The sequence below is a fragment of the Monodon monoceros genome, unplaced genomic scaffold, assembly GCF_005190385.1.
Source record: "Monodon monoceros isolate NGI ecotype Baffin Bay Population unplaced genomic scaffold, NGI_Narwhal_1 Super_Scaffold_18, whole genome shotgun sequence".
In the NCBI taxonomy this organism is placed as follows: Eukaryota; Metazoa; Chordata; class Mammalia; order Artiodactyla; family Monodontidae; genus Monodon; species Monodon monoceros.
Window position 1 is genome coordinate 34,528,391 of NW_021703774.1, and position 16,090 is coordinate 34,544,480.

The following is a 16,090-nucleotide window of genomic DNA, read 5'->3' on the forward strand; positions in this document are numbered from 1 at the left end:
TCTGACACTACCTACACAGAGATTGCATTAGATCTCACAGGTTAGGGGCTCAGTCCCACAAAACTGCCCCCTCACCCCAATTCAGATGTCAGTCAGAAGCCCAGTTAATTTCCTGTGGCCGTGACCAACTGACTATAGATTGGAGGTTACAAAGACCCCCTCCTTGAGTCTGATAAATTTGCTAGAGCAGCTCACAAAACTCAGGGAAACACTTCCTTACATTTATCAGTTTATTAAAGGATATAATAGAAGATACAGATAAACAGCCAGATGAAGAGATACATAGGGCAAGGTCTGGGAGGGTCCCAAGTGCAGGAGCTTCTGTGCACATGGAGTTGGATTGTGTCACCCTCCTGGTGTGGATGTGTTCACCAGCCTGGAAGCTTTCTAAGGCCATGCTATTGGGATTTTATGAAGGCTTCCTCATGTAGCTATGGTCAATTATTAACTCCATGTCCATCCTCTCTGGAGGATGTGGAGGGGAGGCAAAACTTCCAAGCTTCTAATCATGGCTTGGTCTTTCTCGTGACCAGCTTCAATCCGGATCCCATCCAGAGTCACGTCAAGGGAATAAAAGATGTTCCTCGTGCTCTTATCATGGGAATTTACAAGGGTTTTATGATTCCTGTGTCAGGGATGGGGTCAAAGACAAATATCAGAACAAGAGATCCTCCTAGTACTCTTAACAGTTAGACAATTTCAAGGGTTTTAGGAGGTCTGTGCCAGGAACAGGGGGCAGAGACCAACATATATATTTTATAGTATCTCCTATGAACTATATTACAAAGCTATAAAAATCAAAACAGTATAGTATTTGCATAAAAACAAACACAAAGATTAATGGAATAGAATAGAGCACTCAGAAATATACCCACACATATATGCTTAATTAATTTACAACAAAGGAGCCAAGAATATACAATGGGGAGAGGACAGTCTCTTCAATAAAGGGTGTTGTTAAAACTGAACAGCCACATGCAAAAGAATGCAACTGAACCTCTATCTTACACCATACACAAAAATCAACTCAAAATGGATTAAAGACATGAACATAAGATCTGAAACCATTAAATTCCTGGAAGAAAGCATAGGGCCTAACCTCCTTGACATTGGTCTTGGTAATTTTTTTTTTTATTTGACACGAAAAGCAAAGACAACATAAGCAAAAAATAAACAACTATTACCACATCAAACTAAAAACTTCTGCATAGCAAACATGAAAAAATGCTCAATATCATTAATTGTCAAAGAAATGCAAACCAAAACCAAAATGAGATATCACCTCACACCTGTTAGAATGGCTGCTATCAAAAAGGTAAGGGAAAACAAATATTGGAGAGGATGTGGATAAAAAGGAACTCATATAAATTATAAACTGGTGCACCTACTATGGAAAAAGAGTAGTTCCTCAAAAAATGAAAAATAGAACTGCTATATAATCCAACAATTCCACTTCTGGGTATATATCAGAAGGAAAAGAATCACTATCTTGAAGAGATGGATGAATAAGGAAAATGTGCCATATATATATATATATATATATATATATATATATATATATACACATATATATATATTCAGCCATAAAAAAGAATGAATCTTGACATTTTTGATACCATGGATGAACTTTGAAGGCATTATACTAAGTGAAACAAGACAAGCAGGGAGACACAAATACTGTATGATCTCATTTATATGTGGAATCTAAAAAAACTGAACTCATAAAAAGAGAACAGACTGGTGGTTGCCAGAGGTGGGGGATGGGAATCAGGGAAAATGGGTGAAGGTGATTAAAAGGCACAAAATTCCAGTTATAAGATAAGTAAGTTCTGGTCATACAATGTACAGCAGGATGACTATAGTTAACAATACTGTATTGTATATTTGAAAGTTGCTGAGAGAATAGATCTTAAAAGTTATTATCAGAAAAAAAATTGTAACTATGTGAGGAGATGGATGTTAACTCAACTTACTGCGCTAGTCATTTGCAATATGTACATATATCAAATCATTACGTTGTATACCTTAAACTAATACAATGTTATATATCAACTATATCTCAATAAAACTGGAAAGAATTAAAATAAATATATCAGTTACCCCCCAAAATTAATCTCATTCAAAAACACCCTTACAGAAACTCTCAGAATAATTTTTGACCATATATCTGGGCACTCATAGCCCAGTCAAGTTGACATAAAATTAATCATCATAGTATCCAATAGGATATTGTGGAAGTAATACGATGTGAATTCTGAGAATAGGTTTTAAATGACACTGAGGCTTCTGCTTTTCTCTCTTGTTCTACAGGAAGCCAGCTGCCATGTCACAAGACACTCAAATAGTCCTAGTGCAAGGTCCTCCTGGTGAGGATATCCGGCCTCCAGTCCACAACCATGACAGTGAGTCATCTTAGACTTGGATCCTCCAGTACCAGTCAAACTTTCAGATGACTGCAATTCTGGCCAATGTCTGCACTGCAACCTCCTGAAAGATCCCAAGCCAGAACCACCTTGCTTAGCTTCTTTTAAATTCCTGACACCCAGAAACTGTGTGAGATAATACATGTTTATTCTTGCTTTAAATTAATAAGTTTAGGGTAATTTGTTCCTATGCAATAGATAACTGATTTAAAAGTCATTCTACAAAAATAATTGCTGTGTACACTTCAAAAATGTCAAGGTCACAAAAACAGAAAAGACTTAGGATCTTTACCAGATTAAATGAGAAAAAAGACAATCAAGTGCAATGCATGATCCTAGAATGATCCTGGACCAGAAAAAGAGGGTGTGTGTGTGTTCGTGTGTGTGCACGTGCGGGCACCCGCCCGCCCGCACGTGTTTGCTATAATAAGGAATATTAGATGATTGGAGAAATCTGTACAATCTGTCCCTTATGTAATATGTTAATTTCCTCTTTTTGATCATGTACTGAAATTGTGTAAGACTATGCTCTTGTTTTTAGGAAATACATACTAAAGTATTTAGAGGAGGGGTATCATGCTTGTAACTCATCTCAAAGAGTTCCAAAGTAAAAAATTATATAATTATACTTACGTACGCATATAAATTATGTGTGTATATATCTAGATCTCTCTATATATAACTATACTATAGCTATTTATCTAGAAATAGAGATGGAGAATGATAAAGAAAATACAGTAAAATGTTAACATTTGGAGAATCGAGTGATGGGTGTATAGGGATTCTTTGTATTATTTTTCCAACTTTTCTGTAGTAATTCCTTCAAAAGAAAAAGAAAAGAACAGCAGAGCTGGTTGCTGTTCCTAAGTTTCCTTTGTAAATAAACGGTTTTCAAACGGAGGGTTGGAAACATTAATAACTTTTTAAATGAATTTAGCGAATCCAAACCAGAATTTTCAAGAGAGAGAGGGGAGGGGAGTGAAGGGGAAGGGAGGGAATGGGAGGAAAGGGGAGGAGTGGAAAGGAAAGGCGTTGATAATAGAATAGAACAGAATAGAATAGAATGGAAGCGAGCGTTGTACATTAGTAAAGCCAATACTATTTTGTTTCAGTTCTCCAGAGAGACAAAAGTGGATGCACTGGGTGGCGTGGTCAAAAACGTTGGAAAGCCACTGCACTGACGAGTAGAGTCTGAGCCAAAGACTGAATCAGAGTTCTTCTGCCCGCCCGCCCCCGGCCAACCCCTCGCCCCCTCTGCAGCCCTCACCGCGTGGTCCCGCCCCCAGCAGCCAGCAGGTGTGCGATCAAGCTAGCACGTGGTGCCAGACACTACTTAAGGGCCCACCTTCCCCTGCTTGCAGCTGCCCTCTTCTCCAGCCCTGTCATCCCGGAGCTGCCAGAGGCTCGCGGGTCTCAGACGCATCCAGCCGCTGGGGCTGCAGCCTTGGCATGGGCGCCTCGGGTCCGCTCTGGGTTTTCTTGGCTTTCGCCGTGCCAGGGGTCCTCGGTGAGCTGGGAATGGGAGCACGGAGGTAGGGACGCGTCTGGGACTGGGACGGACTCTGTGCCGCGATGCAAAGGAGACAGTCAAAAGTTAGAAGGCGGGGAAGTCTTGCATGCCTCGCTCGCTTTGGGGGACCCCGAGATCTCTTGGTCCTGAACGTCCCCGCTCGCTCCTCCTGGGCTGGGACCACCAGAATTGCAGGCTGCATCAGAGACGCACTATGTGATCTGCACTATGTGATCTGCCCAGTGTGGCTTGTGGCGTGGCGTGCCCGCTCTGTGCCCTCCGGGCTCCCCGCCCCCGGGACTCAGCAGGTGCTCAGCGCTCTGGGTCTGGAGGTCTTTGAGCTCTAACGCCCGGACACGTATCCGAAGCCTACTCGTGCTGAGTGCATGCGACTTGGTTGCATGCTCCGCTAGGCGCGGGAGTTTCTGTGCACACTGAACTCCCTCCTGCCTGGTAAAAGCAGCACAGCCTCCTGCTGCCTTCCCAGAATAAGAATAATGTCTGATCCCCAGGCGTGGTTCTAAACGACAAACATCTGGAATTATTTAGAAAAGTTGATACGTGAATAAAAACTGCAGTTCTTTGTGTTATTTACCTTCTGTAATGGTAAGAGCTCCAGAAGGTGTCATTAAACGTTTATTATAATTTTCTTCCTTCAGATTGGCTTAATTTTAAAGAAGTATTGTAATTTTTTAAGATTGGAGTCTCTAAGTGATAAGATAGGTATAACTTTAAAATAATTTTCAGAGTACATTGGATTCCCAGTTTATTAAGAAGTTTACTGTATACAGACCTCAATACTGTGTGACTTTTGGCAAGTCATTTCGCTCCCTCGCCTCAGTTTCTTCATCGGTAAAATGAAACTAGAGATAAGCAGCCCTACCCTTACTCAGCTGCCCTGAATATCAGATGAAATTAGGCAAATGAAAATTAGATGTTGGATGTTACTACTAGATGCCAGTAATAAGACGACTGTCTGGACCTGTTTTTTGTTGTTGTTTTTTTTTTGCGGTACGCGGGCCTCTCACTGTTGTGGCCTCTCCCGTTACGGAGTACAGGCTCCGGACGCGCAGGCTCAGCGGCCATGGCTCACGGGCCCAGCCGCTCCGCGGCATGTGGGATCTTCCCAAACCAGAGCACGAACCCGTATCCCCTGTATCGGCAGGCGGACTCCCAACCACTGCGCCACCAGGGAAGCCCTCTGGACCTGTTTTGATGGAGTCAGCATTTAAGCTTGACCACGCCCAGCTTGTTAAGGGACAGTGCATACGTTTGTTCTATTACAGTTCACTTTGTCTGCTTCCTGACATTCAACTTTATCCTGACCCTTAACTGAACATTTCCCCAAACCATTATCTTCATCTCTCTTTCTCCTACATGTTAACTCTTTGAACAAACACTTTCACAGCATCCTCTAACACCTCCGTGTGTCACAGTTCCCGACCTGACTTCTTACCAGAATTCCATTCCTTTTTCTAAATTTCAGAGAGGATACTATCAATTGAAAATCAACTTCTTTTCCAGTCCTGTCAATTCATTGTACCCTACAAGGATGCCAGAGCATCCCCTTCCAGTACCAGAGCAGGACCACCCTTTCAGTCATTTAACTCCAGATGCACGAAAGATCAGGTCTACCTTTCTGTCGACTGTCACAGCTAATGTGCTTCTGTTGTTTGTCTTATTCTTACACCAATATTCTAATCATATTCATTATGATTACCTTTGTAACAACCTCCTCTCTTACAGGTAACTCTGATACCAGTCTTTAACTTTTCCAATGGTGAAAACTAAAATTTAAAAACATTTTTTTTCATTATTCCACTCCCTTGCTCAAAAATCTAAAAGGGCTTCCTACTGCCTTTGGAATTAAAAAAAAAAATCTGTCTTCAGCCTTTCAATCCTTTGGTAATTGGCTCTCACCTAAGTATGCCCCTCCTGATTCCCAACTGCTTCCTATCACAAATGCACTGCTCATCTTCTTGCCTGACTGACACCCCAAAGTCCTTTGCTCATGCTATACCCATGCCCCCTCCTGACTTTTGCATGATGGTTTGACTTACATATATTGTGGAATGATTACCATAGTAAGTTTAGTTAACATCCATCATCTCATATAGATACAATAAAGAGAAAAGAAAAATTTTCTCTTTGTGATGAGAACTCTTAGGATCTACTCTATTAACAATTTTCCTATGTATCATAAAACCATGTTAACTATAGTTATCGTGTTGGACATTGCATCACTAGTATTTATTTTTCTTATAACTGGAAGTTTGAACCTTTTGACCACCTTCCTCCAATTCTCTCTCCTCCCACTCCCTGCCTCCAATAACCACAAATCTGATCTATTTTCCAAACTTTGTCTTTTTGTTTTTAGATTCCACATAAAAGTGAGATCATACATTATATGTATGTCTCTGTGTGACTTATTTCACTATTTCACTTAGTATAATGCCTTCAAGGTCCATCCATGTGGTTGCAAGTGGTAGGATTCCCTTGTTTTCTTAATGGCTGAATGATATTCCATTGTATATATTCATCCACAACTTCTTTATCCATTCATCTATTGATGGACACCTAGGCTGTTTCCATGAGTTGGCTATGTTTCCATTTGTAAATAATGCCACTGTGAACATGGGGGTGTAGTTATCTTTTCAAGTTAGTGTTTTCATTTCCTTTGTATATATCCCCAGAAGTGGAATTGCTGGATCATATGGTAGTTCTGTTGTTAATTTTTTGAGGAATCGTGGAGCATTTTAAAAATACAGGTTTCTGGGTTCCATCTCACCTTCCAGAGATTCATATGCTTGGGGTGGGGGTGGCCCAGGAAGCTGAGATTTAACAAGCACTCTGGAAAATTCTGAAGCAAGTGTCTTAAAGAGCAAATTTCCTTCTCAGAGTGTTTTCATTTTTCTCCTTTTATCTATTTGCATAAGCCAATTCAAATTTCCTGTGCTCTTAAATTTCACTCCTGCCTTGACTGACTGCCTCACCTTAACCAACACTAAGAAAATAAAATCATCAAGTAGGAATTCCCTTATTTTCCAATCATCTACCTCCATCTGAGATCAGATCTTTTTCTCTCCTCTGGTTAAAACCTGCCAAGGGCTACCCATCACATTAGGACAAAATCCATGCTCCTTAACCTCAACTCCAGGCCTCTGCTTCTCTGAAGTTCTCTGTACTCCTCCCTCACTGATTCTTCTCCAGCCACACTGGCCTTCGTTCTATTCCTTAAATGGAGTCATGTTTGTTTAGCTATGCATTAGGTGTTCCTCTCTTAAAATGCTCTTCTATGGGTCATCCCTTACCTGTCTCCTCAACATTCAGATCTCAGCTCCACTGACACTTTTCTGTGATGCTCTGACTCTTACCTGAAGTAGTCTATTCCCCAGGTCACTCTCTATCACATAAACATGTTTTATTCTCCACAGAGCACCTATCATCATATAAAACTTTCTTATTCATTTACTTGTTTGTTCCCTCACTGGTATACAAGTTCTATGAGATCAAGGCCTTTATCTGTCTTTATTGCCTGATGAATCTCAGTACATGGTATTACCATCAACCAAGTCGCTCAAGTCAACAGCCTAAAAGTCATTACTGAATCCTCCCATTCCCTTAGCCCCACATTTAAGTACAACAGAGTCACCTATTTCTCACTGTCTCCTTGTGCTCAAGCTTCATTATTTTGGTCTAAGCTACTATAATAGCTTCCAGACTGCACTCCCTACTTCTGAAAGTAAAAGTCCGGTCCATTCTCCATCCAATTGCTAGACTATTTTTTTAAAAAGTTAAATCAGGCCATGTGACTCTCTTGCTTGAACTCTCCAGTGACTCCTACCCAGAATAACATGGGAACATCCCCCTGTGGACTAAGAAGCCCTGTGCAATCCTACCTTCTGGGCTTTTTAACTCGATTCCATTCCACTCTGATCACTAAGTTCCAGCCACATTTGCTTTCCGTTTATCCCTAAAGCATAGTAAATCCATCCCTGCTGTTAGGCTTCTGCCTAAAATGCTTTTACCCAGCACTTTACCTGTCTGGCACCTTCTTATCCTTCAGTCATAACTCAAATGTCTCCTCTTCATAAGCCTTCTTTAACCATCATAACTGAAGTCATATGCCATCCTGTCCCCTCCTTTTTCCAATGCATTACATTTTGTTACATCACCCTGTTTATTTCCTTTACCTACCATCTATTTATTTATTGGTATTTATTTATGGTCTCTCTCCCTCTATTGGAATATAAATTCCATGAATATGAGAGCCTTGTGTCTAATGTTCACTGATGCATATTCTGTGCTTAAGACAGTATCTTGGTTCATATGCACACCCATCATTCAAAAATGATCAGATAGACAGGAAACCCAGTGTTATGTTATCTGATCATAATAATTCTCATTATCAATAATAATATTTCCTCCTACCTGCTATCTGACCTAAATTTCAGGGTTATTTTGATCATCTTGTATATTTGTTCTTCATTCATTTCAAATGGATTTCTAAGCCAGTCCAGGTAAATCCCCTTAGACACAAATAAAGAGTTAAATGTATTTCTGTTCTCTAGAAAGTCCTTTGCCTAGTTACTTTTAACATGGTTCAAGAGATGTGCATGTCAATGTTTTGTCACTATATTCTATTTTAGATCCAGTCATGATCTACCCTGATGTTTACTCCTGATTTTAAAAAGATGTGAAGAGGGTCCAATGACTCTTAAGAAAATTAATGTTACTTAATGGTTCATAGGCTAACTTTCCCTTTTCTGATATGGAAGAGAACATGATTGCTAGAAATTCTGTCCTGTGACCTGGAATTTTGGCAATATCATTACTAATAAGAACTGGTGTCCCCCGAGAGAGAGGTGTCCCTAAGTCTCATTGAAGATAAAAATTTCCCATTGTTTCTCATCCAGAAAGTATGATTCTTATCTCCTTTCACCTTCTACTTTCTTTGCTTCAAGATCTTGGTTACTTCTCGGTCCATGTCATCACTATTGATTAAATCTTGTAAACCCAAATTGGTTTTCAGATTGTGGAAAATTATTTAGGATTGTTCTTATTCACATTGGATAATTACAGGTTAAATCATTTGATTAGGGTGAATTAGTACAAATAATGGCAGGGTCGTGAAGTTGGTCTTCATTGAGGTCAAACCCTGACTTTCCCTATAGAGTCTTGCTGTTTTGAGAAAGTATGCATTTGGAAACATTTGTAGGTGTTAATGGAGGAAACCAAAGGAGTTGAGGAAAGAAATAGGAGACCTACAGTGGGATCTGGGTCCCAACAGTAATGGCTATTCTTAGATCCTGTCCATATGACTTCTCCAACAGAAGTGTTGGGCCACAAAAAGGCTGGGTCTGGCCACAACTTTGGGAGTTCTGTGTTTACCTTTGTGTCAGTTAGTCCATGTTTGTTCTTTGACTTGCACCTGTATCAGTTTCAGATTTGTTTGAAAAAGGAGATTTATAAATTTGATATTCAAATATACCACCATTCTGGAGTTGAAACTTGAACTCTCTTTCATACCTAGAAAAACTCTTTTTCAGGTACATCCTCAAGTATCTGGGTGTTACAGTTTCTTACCCATCTCCTAGAATAAGATTTGTTTCATCTTCATCATCATTATCATAATTATTTTAAGTCACAGAGAAGTGTCTTGAAAAAACTGGCTCCTTTTATCTGGTACCCATCAGGAAGTATTAACTCTTTTGGGGGTATATTACTCTACTAGGTTAATTCTAGGTTAATGGAATAAAATAATAAAGAATAAAAAACAACCCTATTTTCTTCTTGCTAGGACCTAAAGGTTTAATGACAAAGATAGTAATGTTAATTCATTTAAGTAATTTTAGAGGATCATACATGTGATGAGCTTTCAAGGTCTGATATACTTGTTTCCTGTGCTATTCCAGAAAAGTTTTTACTTATAAGGTTTTAGTTTTTATTTATGAGGTTGTAAGAAGATAGAACAACTCCAGGGCCTTTATGGAATTTTATTAAAAAATGATTTTCTCCAGCTCTTCTTCTGAAGTCTATCCTAAAAAGCCTTTGAACTCCCGAGCTTATTTCTCTTGCATTCAATATGCATTCATACTGCAAGATATATCTTCTTTGACCCAGAAAATATTGACATCTTGGGTTTACTGTCTAAAGATCAAAGTTGTCATTGTAACTGGTGACAAAACAAGCCGAATAGAGATTTTAGTCTCTCTTAGTTTTGATATTCCTGTGGTCTTTGTCTCTAGGTCAGTGTAAGTTCCTGCCAAGGTATCCTTTTGCTAAGCCTAAAATTCAGAGTGATCAGTCTGAGTTTGCTGTTGGGACAACTTGGCAATATGAATGTCTTCCTGGGTATGTCAAGAGGTCATTCTTTATCACCTGCCTAGAAACCTCCAAGTGGTCAGATGCTCAGCCAGTCTGTAAACGTGAGTAATCAGTAATAGAAGAATCTTTGGGTCTATAGCATGTCTCTATGGGCTAATCTATTATTTTCAAGATAAAAGATGAGAAAGTAAGTAATCTCAAATGAAAATGGCTCCTAGGTTCTCCATGTTTTCTTTTACTCCTAAGGGTATTAAGTATCAGGTATTGGGGTTAAGTCGCACAGCTGGCCAACCCTGTTTATCCTATAATCTTCATGACCTTGTTCTATGGTCTCTGTACTGTGTTACAGTGATCTTAGAAGTTAGTATACAAGGAATATTAGTTTCACCTCATATTAGTTTTCACCCAACTCAATTCAAGAAATATTTTTGAGTAACCACTGGGTATGAAGCATTAGGCTAGATGGTGGGGCTTGGAAGAGATATAAAAATTAATCTGCTAGTCTCTGTCATTGAGGAAGTCCCATGTTATTTGTAAAGACTGGTTTTTAAACAAATACTGTACTATGGTGTAATTTCTTTTATTTATAGAGATAAAATTTTATGATATCATAGAGAAGTAAGTGCTATCTAGGAGGATAGAGAAATCTAGGCATTACAGACAGAGGAAACAGCATATGCCAACACATAAAGGTATGGAAGAATATGATGTCTCTGGAAAATAGAAAAATTCAGAGTGGTTAGAATATAAGGTGCATGATGAGGAATAGTAGTTGATTAAGTGGATTGGAGTTTAAGTGTGGTGGGCCATGCATTCTTTTCCAATAAACAATGGTAAGTCATTGTAAGTTTTTGAAAGTGGGGAGTGGCGTGACCACATTTGTACTTCTGAAAGATGATGTGTGCAGCAGCATAGAAGATGTGCTGGACCAATGGCGACCAGCATTAGAAAGGTAAATTTTATTACTCGATGATCCAATGAGAGATTATAGTGGTGGCAAAATAGTTGGCTTGAAGAGAGATTTCTGGAATCCAGTCATGAAAACTTGGTGATCTATTGAATTAAGGACAGGGGGTAGAGAAAATGAGTTACAGATAGGAAATGATGACTGTGAGCTTTTTTTGTTTTTGTTTTAAGCCATAAGAGTTGGTAGATGTTGCCATCAACTGACAGAATATAAAAAGGGAAACAGAGATTATAAATTATGGCTGACTACAAATAATGTTTGCATCCATGCTCAGAAACATAGACTACATGCATTAAACAAATAGTGTTATGGTGTTGACTGACCCTTTGGAAGACAGAAGTTTTGTAAATGCCCCAAATTTCTTTGAATAAACATAAGTAGACTACTCAGCAAGTCCAGTCAGGTTGGAATTTAATGTAAAACACAAAACATCCCCCAAATCCCAGTCCCAAATCCTGTTTTGTCTTGTTCTCCCTTATAGGTAAATCATGTGTGAGTCCTAGAGAACTCCTCCATGGCTCTGTCCTTGCACCCAGGGGTATCGTGTTTGGGTCAACAATTACATATTCTTGTGATAAAGGGTGAGTCGCCAGGAGACATCTCCAGAGTACCTGGATATTAGAACACTAGTTTCCACCAGAAATCACCCATCTTCCAAAAGAGAGCTGAGTAATTGCCACCCCCCTTTAACCATAGATGAGTAAAAAGAGAATCACCTCTCTGATCTGCTCCAGAGGCAACTCTTCAGGATTACCTAGTAGAGAGGATCCCTAGAAGAGAAAAAGGTTTGGGCTATTCTTCTTCCAATTTTAAATCTTCAGTGTTACTGACCAGGAAGTCAAGTTTCATTTGTCTTTAGATTGTTGAATCTTTTGTATGAGTCCTTAATCTGTCACCATTATTTGTCATATATGGTATTCTATTCTTTGCCATTCTTTCAGTGGGAAAAGAACTAAGCTTTCCTAAAATGTCCAGCTGGGAGATGATCACTCATCTCTTTGTCTTTAGATATCGACTCATTGGTGACTCCTCTGCCACATGTATTATCTCAGACAATATTGTAACCTGGGATAAGGAAATGCCTTTTTGTGAATGTGAGTAGAATTTTCCCTTTATTGCACCTAGGTAATTCTACTTGTCCCCCTCCAAAGAGAAAGTGGGCATCTACACATCAAAATAAGTACCCAGGTGGGTTACACTTGGCTTGAGTAGTTCTGAACACAGATCTGTGGTTTATCTTCTTCCATGCCCCCAATCCCATTACACATTCCTTTGCTTATTGTCTTTTGATGATACATTATCTCATAGTGAATAAGTGCTCAAATCTAAAATATGCCACAAGATTACACACTGCCAACTTTAATCCATGCAAAATGTTCCCCACCCTAGGTGCCTTTTTTTAACAGTTTATCTGTACTCTGGGGGTCAGGACTGGTGACCAGATCATATTTTTGTGGGTTTTTATCAGGCCAGTTCCGTGTATCTTCCTACCTTGCTACTTCTCATTTAGAACCATCTTTGAGATAAGGATACAGAATTTCAATAATAGGAGTTAATTGTAGGCTAAGTGGAAGTTTGGTTTGCAAGAGTTAAGACAAAATTTCCAGAAGGTATAACATTTAAATGCCTTCTCTCTTTTCCTATGTACCCCATCCTCCCCAAGCTATTCCTTGTGAGTCACCCCCAGCCATCTCCAATGGAGACTTTTACAGCAGCAGTAGCGAGGACTTTTACTATGGAATGGTGGTTACTTATAAGTGCCATGTTGGACAGAATGGGAAAAAGCTGTTTGACCTCGTGGGTGAAAAGTCAATATACTGCACCAGCAAAGACAATCGAATTGGCATCTGGAGCAGCCCTCCCCCTCGGTGTATTCCTGTAGTCAAATGCCCAATTCCGGAAGTTGAAAATGGAATTATGGAATCTGGATTTAGACGCTCATTTTCCTTAAATGATTCTGTGATGTTTAAGTGTAAGCCCGGCTTTACCATGAAAGGCAGCAACACAGTATGGTGCCAACCAAACAGCAAATGGAACCCTCCACTGCCAAGGTGCTTCAAGGGTGAGTTGGGCTGAAACTTTGGGGATCTAGAAATAAATTGAGACTTTGGGAGGAATAGATACATGGTACCTATGAGAAGAGGAGGATAAAGACAGTGTATGTAGTTGGGTATCCTGGTTAAAGAATTTAAAAGTAAACTTTGAAAGTAGTATCTAAATGTTGAAGAGTTGGGAAATTTACTATATTCTGGGACAGTGCTAGATATGCATTAATCTAGGGGAAATTAGAAGACACTTTAAAAAAATGCAGGTTGTACCAGAGCTAATGATCAGAGATTTTAATGTGATTAAAATCATATGTGATTGCCAACAAACACATGAGATTGCCAACAAACACATGAAAGGATGCTCAACATCATTAATCACTAGAGAAATGCAAATCAAAACTACAATGAAATATCATTTCACACCCGTCAGAATGGCCATCATCAAGAAATCTACAAACAATAAATGCTGGAGAGGGTGTGGAGAAAAGGGAACCCTCTTGCACTGTTGGTGGGAATGTAAATTGATACAGCCACTATGGAGAACAGTATGGAGGTTCCTGAAAAAACTAAAAATAGAACTACCATACGACCCAGCATTCCCACTACTGGGCACATACCCTGAGAAAACCATAATTCAGAAAGAGTCATGTACCAAAATGTTCATTGCAGCTCTATCTACAATAGCCAGGAGATGGAAGCAACCTAAGTGTCCAACAACAGATGAATGGATAAAGAAGATGTGGCACATATATACAATGGAATATTACTCAGCCATAAAAAGAAATGAAATTGAGTTATTTGTAGTGAGGTGGATGGACATAGAGTCTATCATACAGAATGAAGTAAGTCAGAAAGAGAAAAACAAATACCATATGCTAACACATGTATATGGAATTAAAAAAAAAAAAAAAAGGTCATGAAGAACCTAGGGGCAAGACGGGAATAAAGATGTAGACCTACTAGAGAATGGACTTGAGGATACAGGGAGGGGGAAGGGTAAGCTGGGACAAAGTGAGAGAGTGGCATGGACATATATACACTACCAAACGTAAAATAGATAGCTAGTGGGAGGCAGCCGCATAGAACAGGGAGATCAGCTCAGTGCTTTGTGACCACCTAGAGGGGTGGGATAGGGAGGGTGGGAGGGAGGGAGATGCAAGAGGGAAGAGATATGGGGATATATGTATATGTATAACTGATTCACTTTGTTATAAAGCAGAAACTAACACACCATTGTAAAGCAATTATACTCCAATAAAGATGTTAAAAAAATCATATGTGATTAGATTTTATTTAAATGAGGATAAAATAAACTCTCAATCCTATTGGCCAGGCCAATGGGGGAAATGGGCTGATCAGAATTTGATTCAAATTACTATAGGTATTATACATTCTCCTACTGAAAAATGTAGCCTTTATGGAATAAGGCTAGAGTTAAGATCAAGTCACTTGCCCCATTCCCCCTTTCTCCCCTACTCTTATTGAGAAGTGCCTGACTTACTGAAAACCTGGCAACATTGGGAGCCCCTCCCATAAGGCTCAGAAACTTCATCAGTGGTTTGGGAAGCAGGAAGAAAGAGGAGATTTTTGGTGGTAAAAATGTATTATAATAGTTTGATTCCCTTGGCTACAACATTAATGAGAGTATATCCATTTAAATGAAATGGGAAAATGATGAATGGGAATAATGTTTCCTGGCATAGATCAAGGTACAGAAGGAAGATAGATGCAAGGTTGATCGTGTCTAAAATATGTAACACATGTTAGCCCCACTGCACCTCACCCAAAATAGTGTCTGCCTTATACTTTGGAGAATTGACATGACCACCTTCATCCAACTCCTGCCAACCTCAAGTTGGCTTAGGTTGTAGAGAAGAAAGTTCTTATTTCAGAAATAAAAGGACTCTGGTCCTGTTCTTTTCTCAGGGTGTCTACCACCTCCACATATCTACCACGGCAATTATAACAAATTGGATGAGGAATTCTTTGCAGTTGGACAGGAAGTGTTCTACAGCTGTGAGCCTGGCTATACTCTCATTGGAACTAACCCTATGCAGTGTACCTCCTTGGGAACCTGGAGGCATCCAGCCCCCAACTGTGAAGGTGCCTAAAGGTCTATTCCATCTCAAGGAAACTTAGCTGTTTCCTGACTCTTCATGTGCCAGCCTTGTCTCTTTTTTCCTAGCGAAATCATGTGATGCCATTCCAGACCAACTTCTCAACGGTCATGTGGTAGCTCCTCCTAATCTCCAGCTTGGGGCAGAGGTTGCATTTGTTTGTGATAAGGGGTGAGTGCAAGGTGATGGGGCCTGACTTGGAGCCTATGATCCATAGCTAAGCATTGCAAAGTGTGATCTTTAAAGGTAGTTAAAATTCTTTTCTCTCCTTTTCTTTACCCTTTATGATTAAGAATTCTGTTATTAAGCAAATTCCATTGATTTTCTCCAAATGTGTATATTGTGCATGGCCAGCCAAAGCTGAGAATTATCCTTTCATCATTTGCAAAAGCAAAGTTTGGGCTCCGAAGTTAAGGCTTCTATTATGGAGTCTGAATAGATGTTGGGGGTTCAGTAAGAGGAGCTCTTTGAAGTGAGATTAGGGAACAACGTCTTTGATGTTTTCTTTACTAGGAACTGAGGTTATGCTCTTCTAATGGTCAAGAAAATCTTGATATTTCGATGTCAAAGAGGAAAGAGAGAATTCAAGAAAAGAACAGATCATTAGGACTGTTTTCTCTGTGTTTTTAGCTGGTCTGAAGTCCTCACATAGCTTGGCTGATTCACAATCTTAGACATTTTCCTTAAGCCAGAAATGC

General features: G+C 39.5%; 1 protein-coding gene across 8 annotated transcripts in view; it reads left to right on the forward strand.

Annotated features, from left to right (window-relative positions):
• The first annotated feature begins 3,788 nt into the window (after nucleotides 1-3,788).
• The window catches only part of CR2 (complement C3d receptor 2), a 34,378-nt gene continuing 22,076 nt past the window's right edge, over nucleotides 3,789-16,090 (forward strand). For 2 of the 8 annotated variants that reach the window (XM_029231216.1, XM_029231218.1), the window contains exons 1-7: nucleotides 3,789-3,930; nucleotides 10,182-10,361; nucleotides 11,709-11,808; nucleotides 12,236-12,321; nucleotides 12,891-13,289; nucleotides 15,202-15,378; nucleotides 15,461-15,563. In XM_029231216.1, coding sequence (XP_029087049.1) covers nucleotides 3,873-3,930; nucleotides 10,182-10,361; nucleotides 11,709-11,808; nucleotides 12,236-12,321; nucleotides 12,891-13,289; nucleotides 15,202-15,378; nucleotides 15,461-15,563 — 1,103 coding nt within the window. In that variant the 5' untranslated portion in view covers nucleotides 3,789-3,872. Of the gene's footprint in view, nucleotides 11,809-12,235; nucleotides 12,322-12,352; nucleotides 12,416-12,890; nucleotides 13,290-15,201; nucleotides 15,379-15,460; nucleotides 15,564-16,090 lie in introns of all 8 variants that reach the window. The other 6 variants (XM_029231223.1, XM_029231224.1, XM_029231217.1 and 3 more) reach the window with 5 other exon arrangements.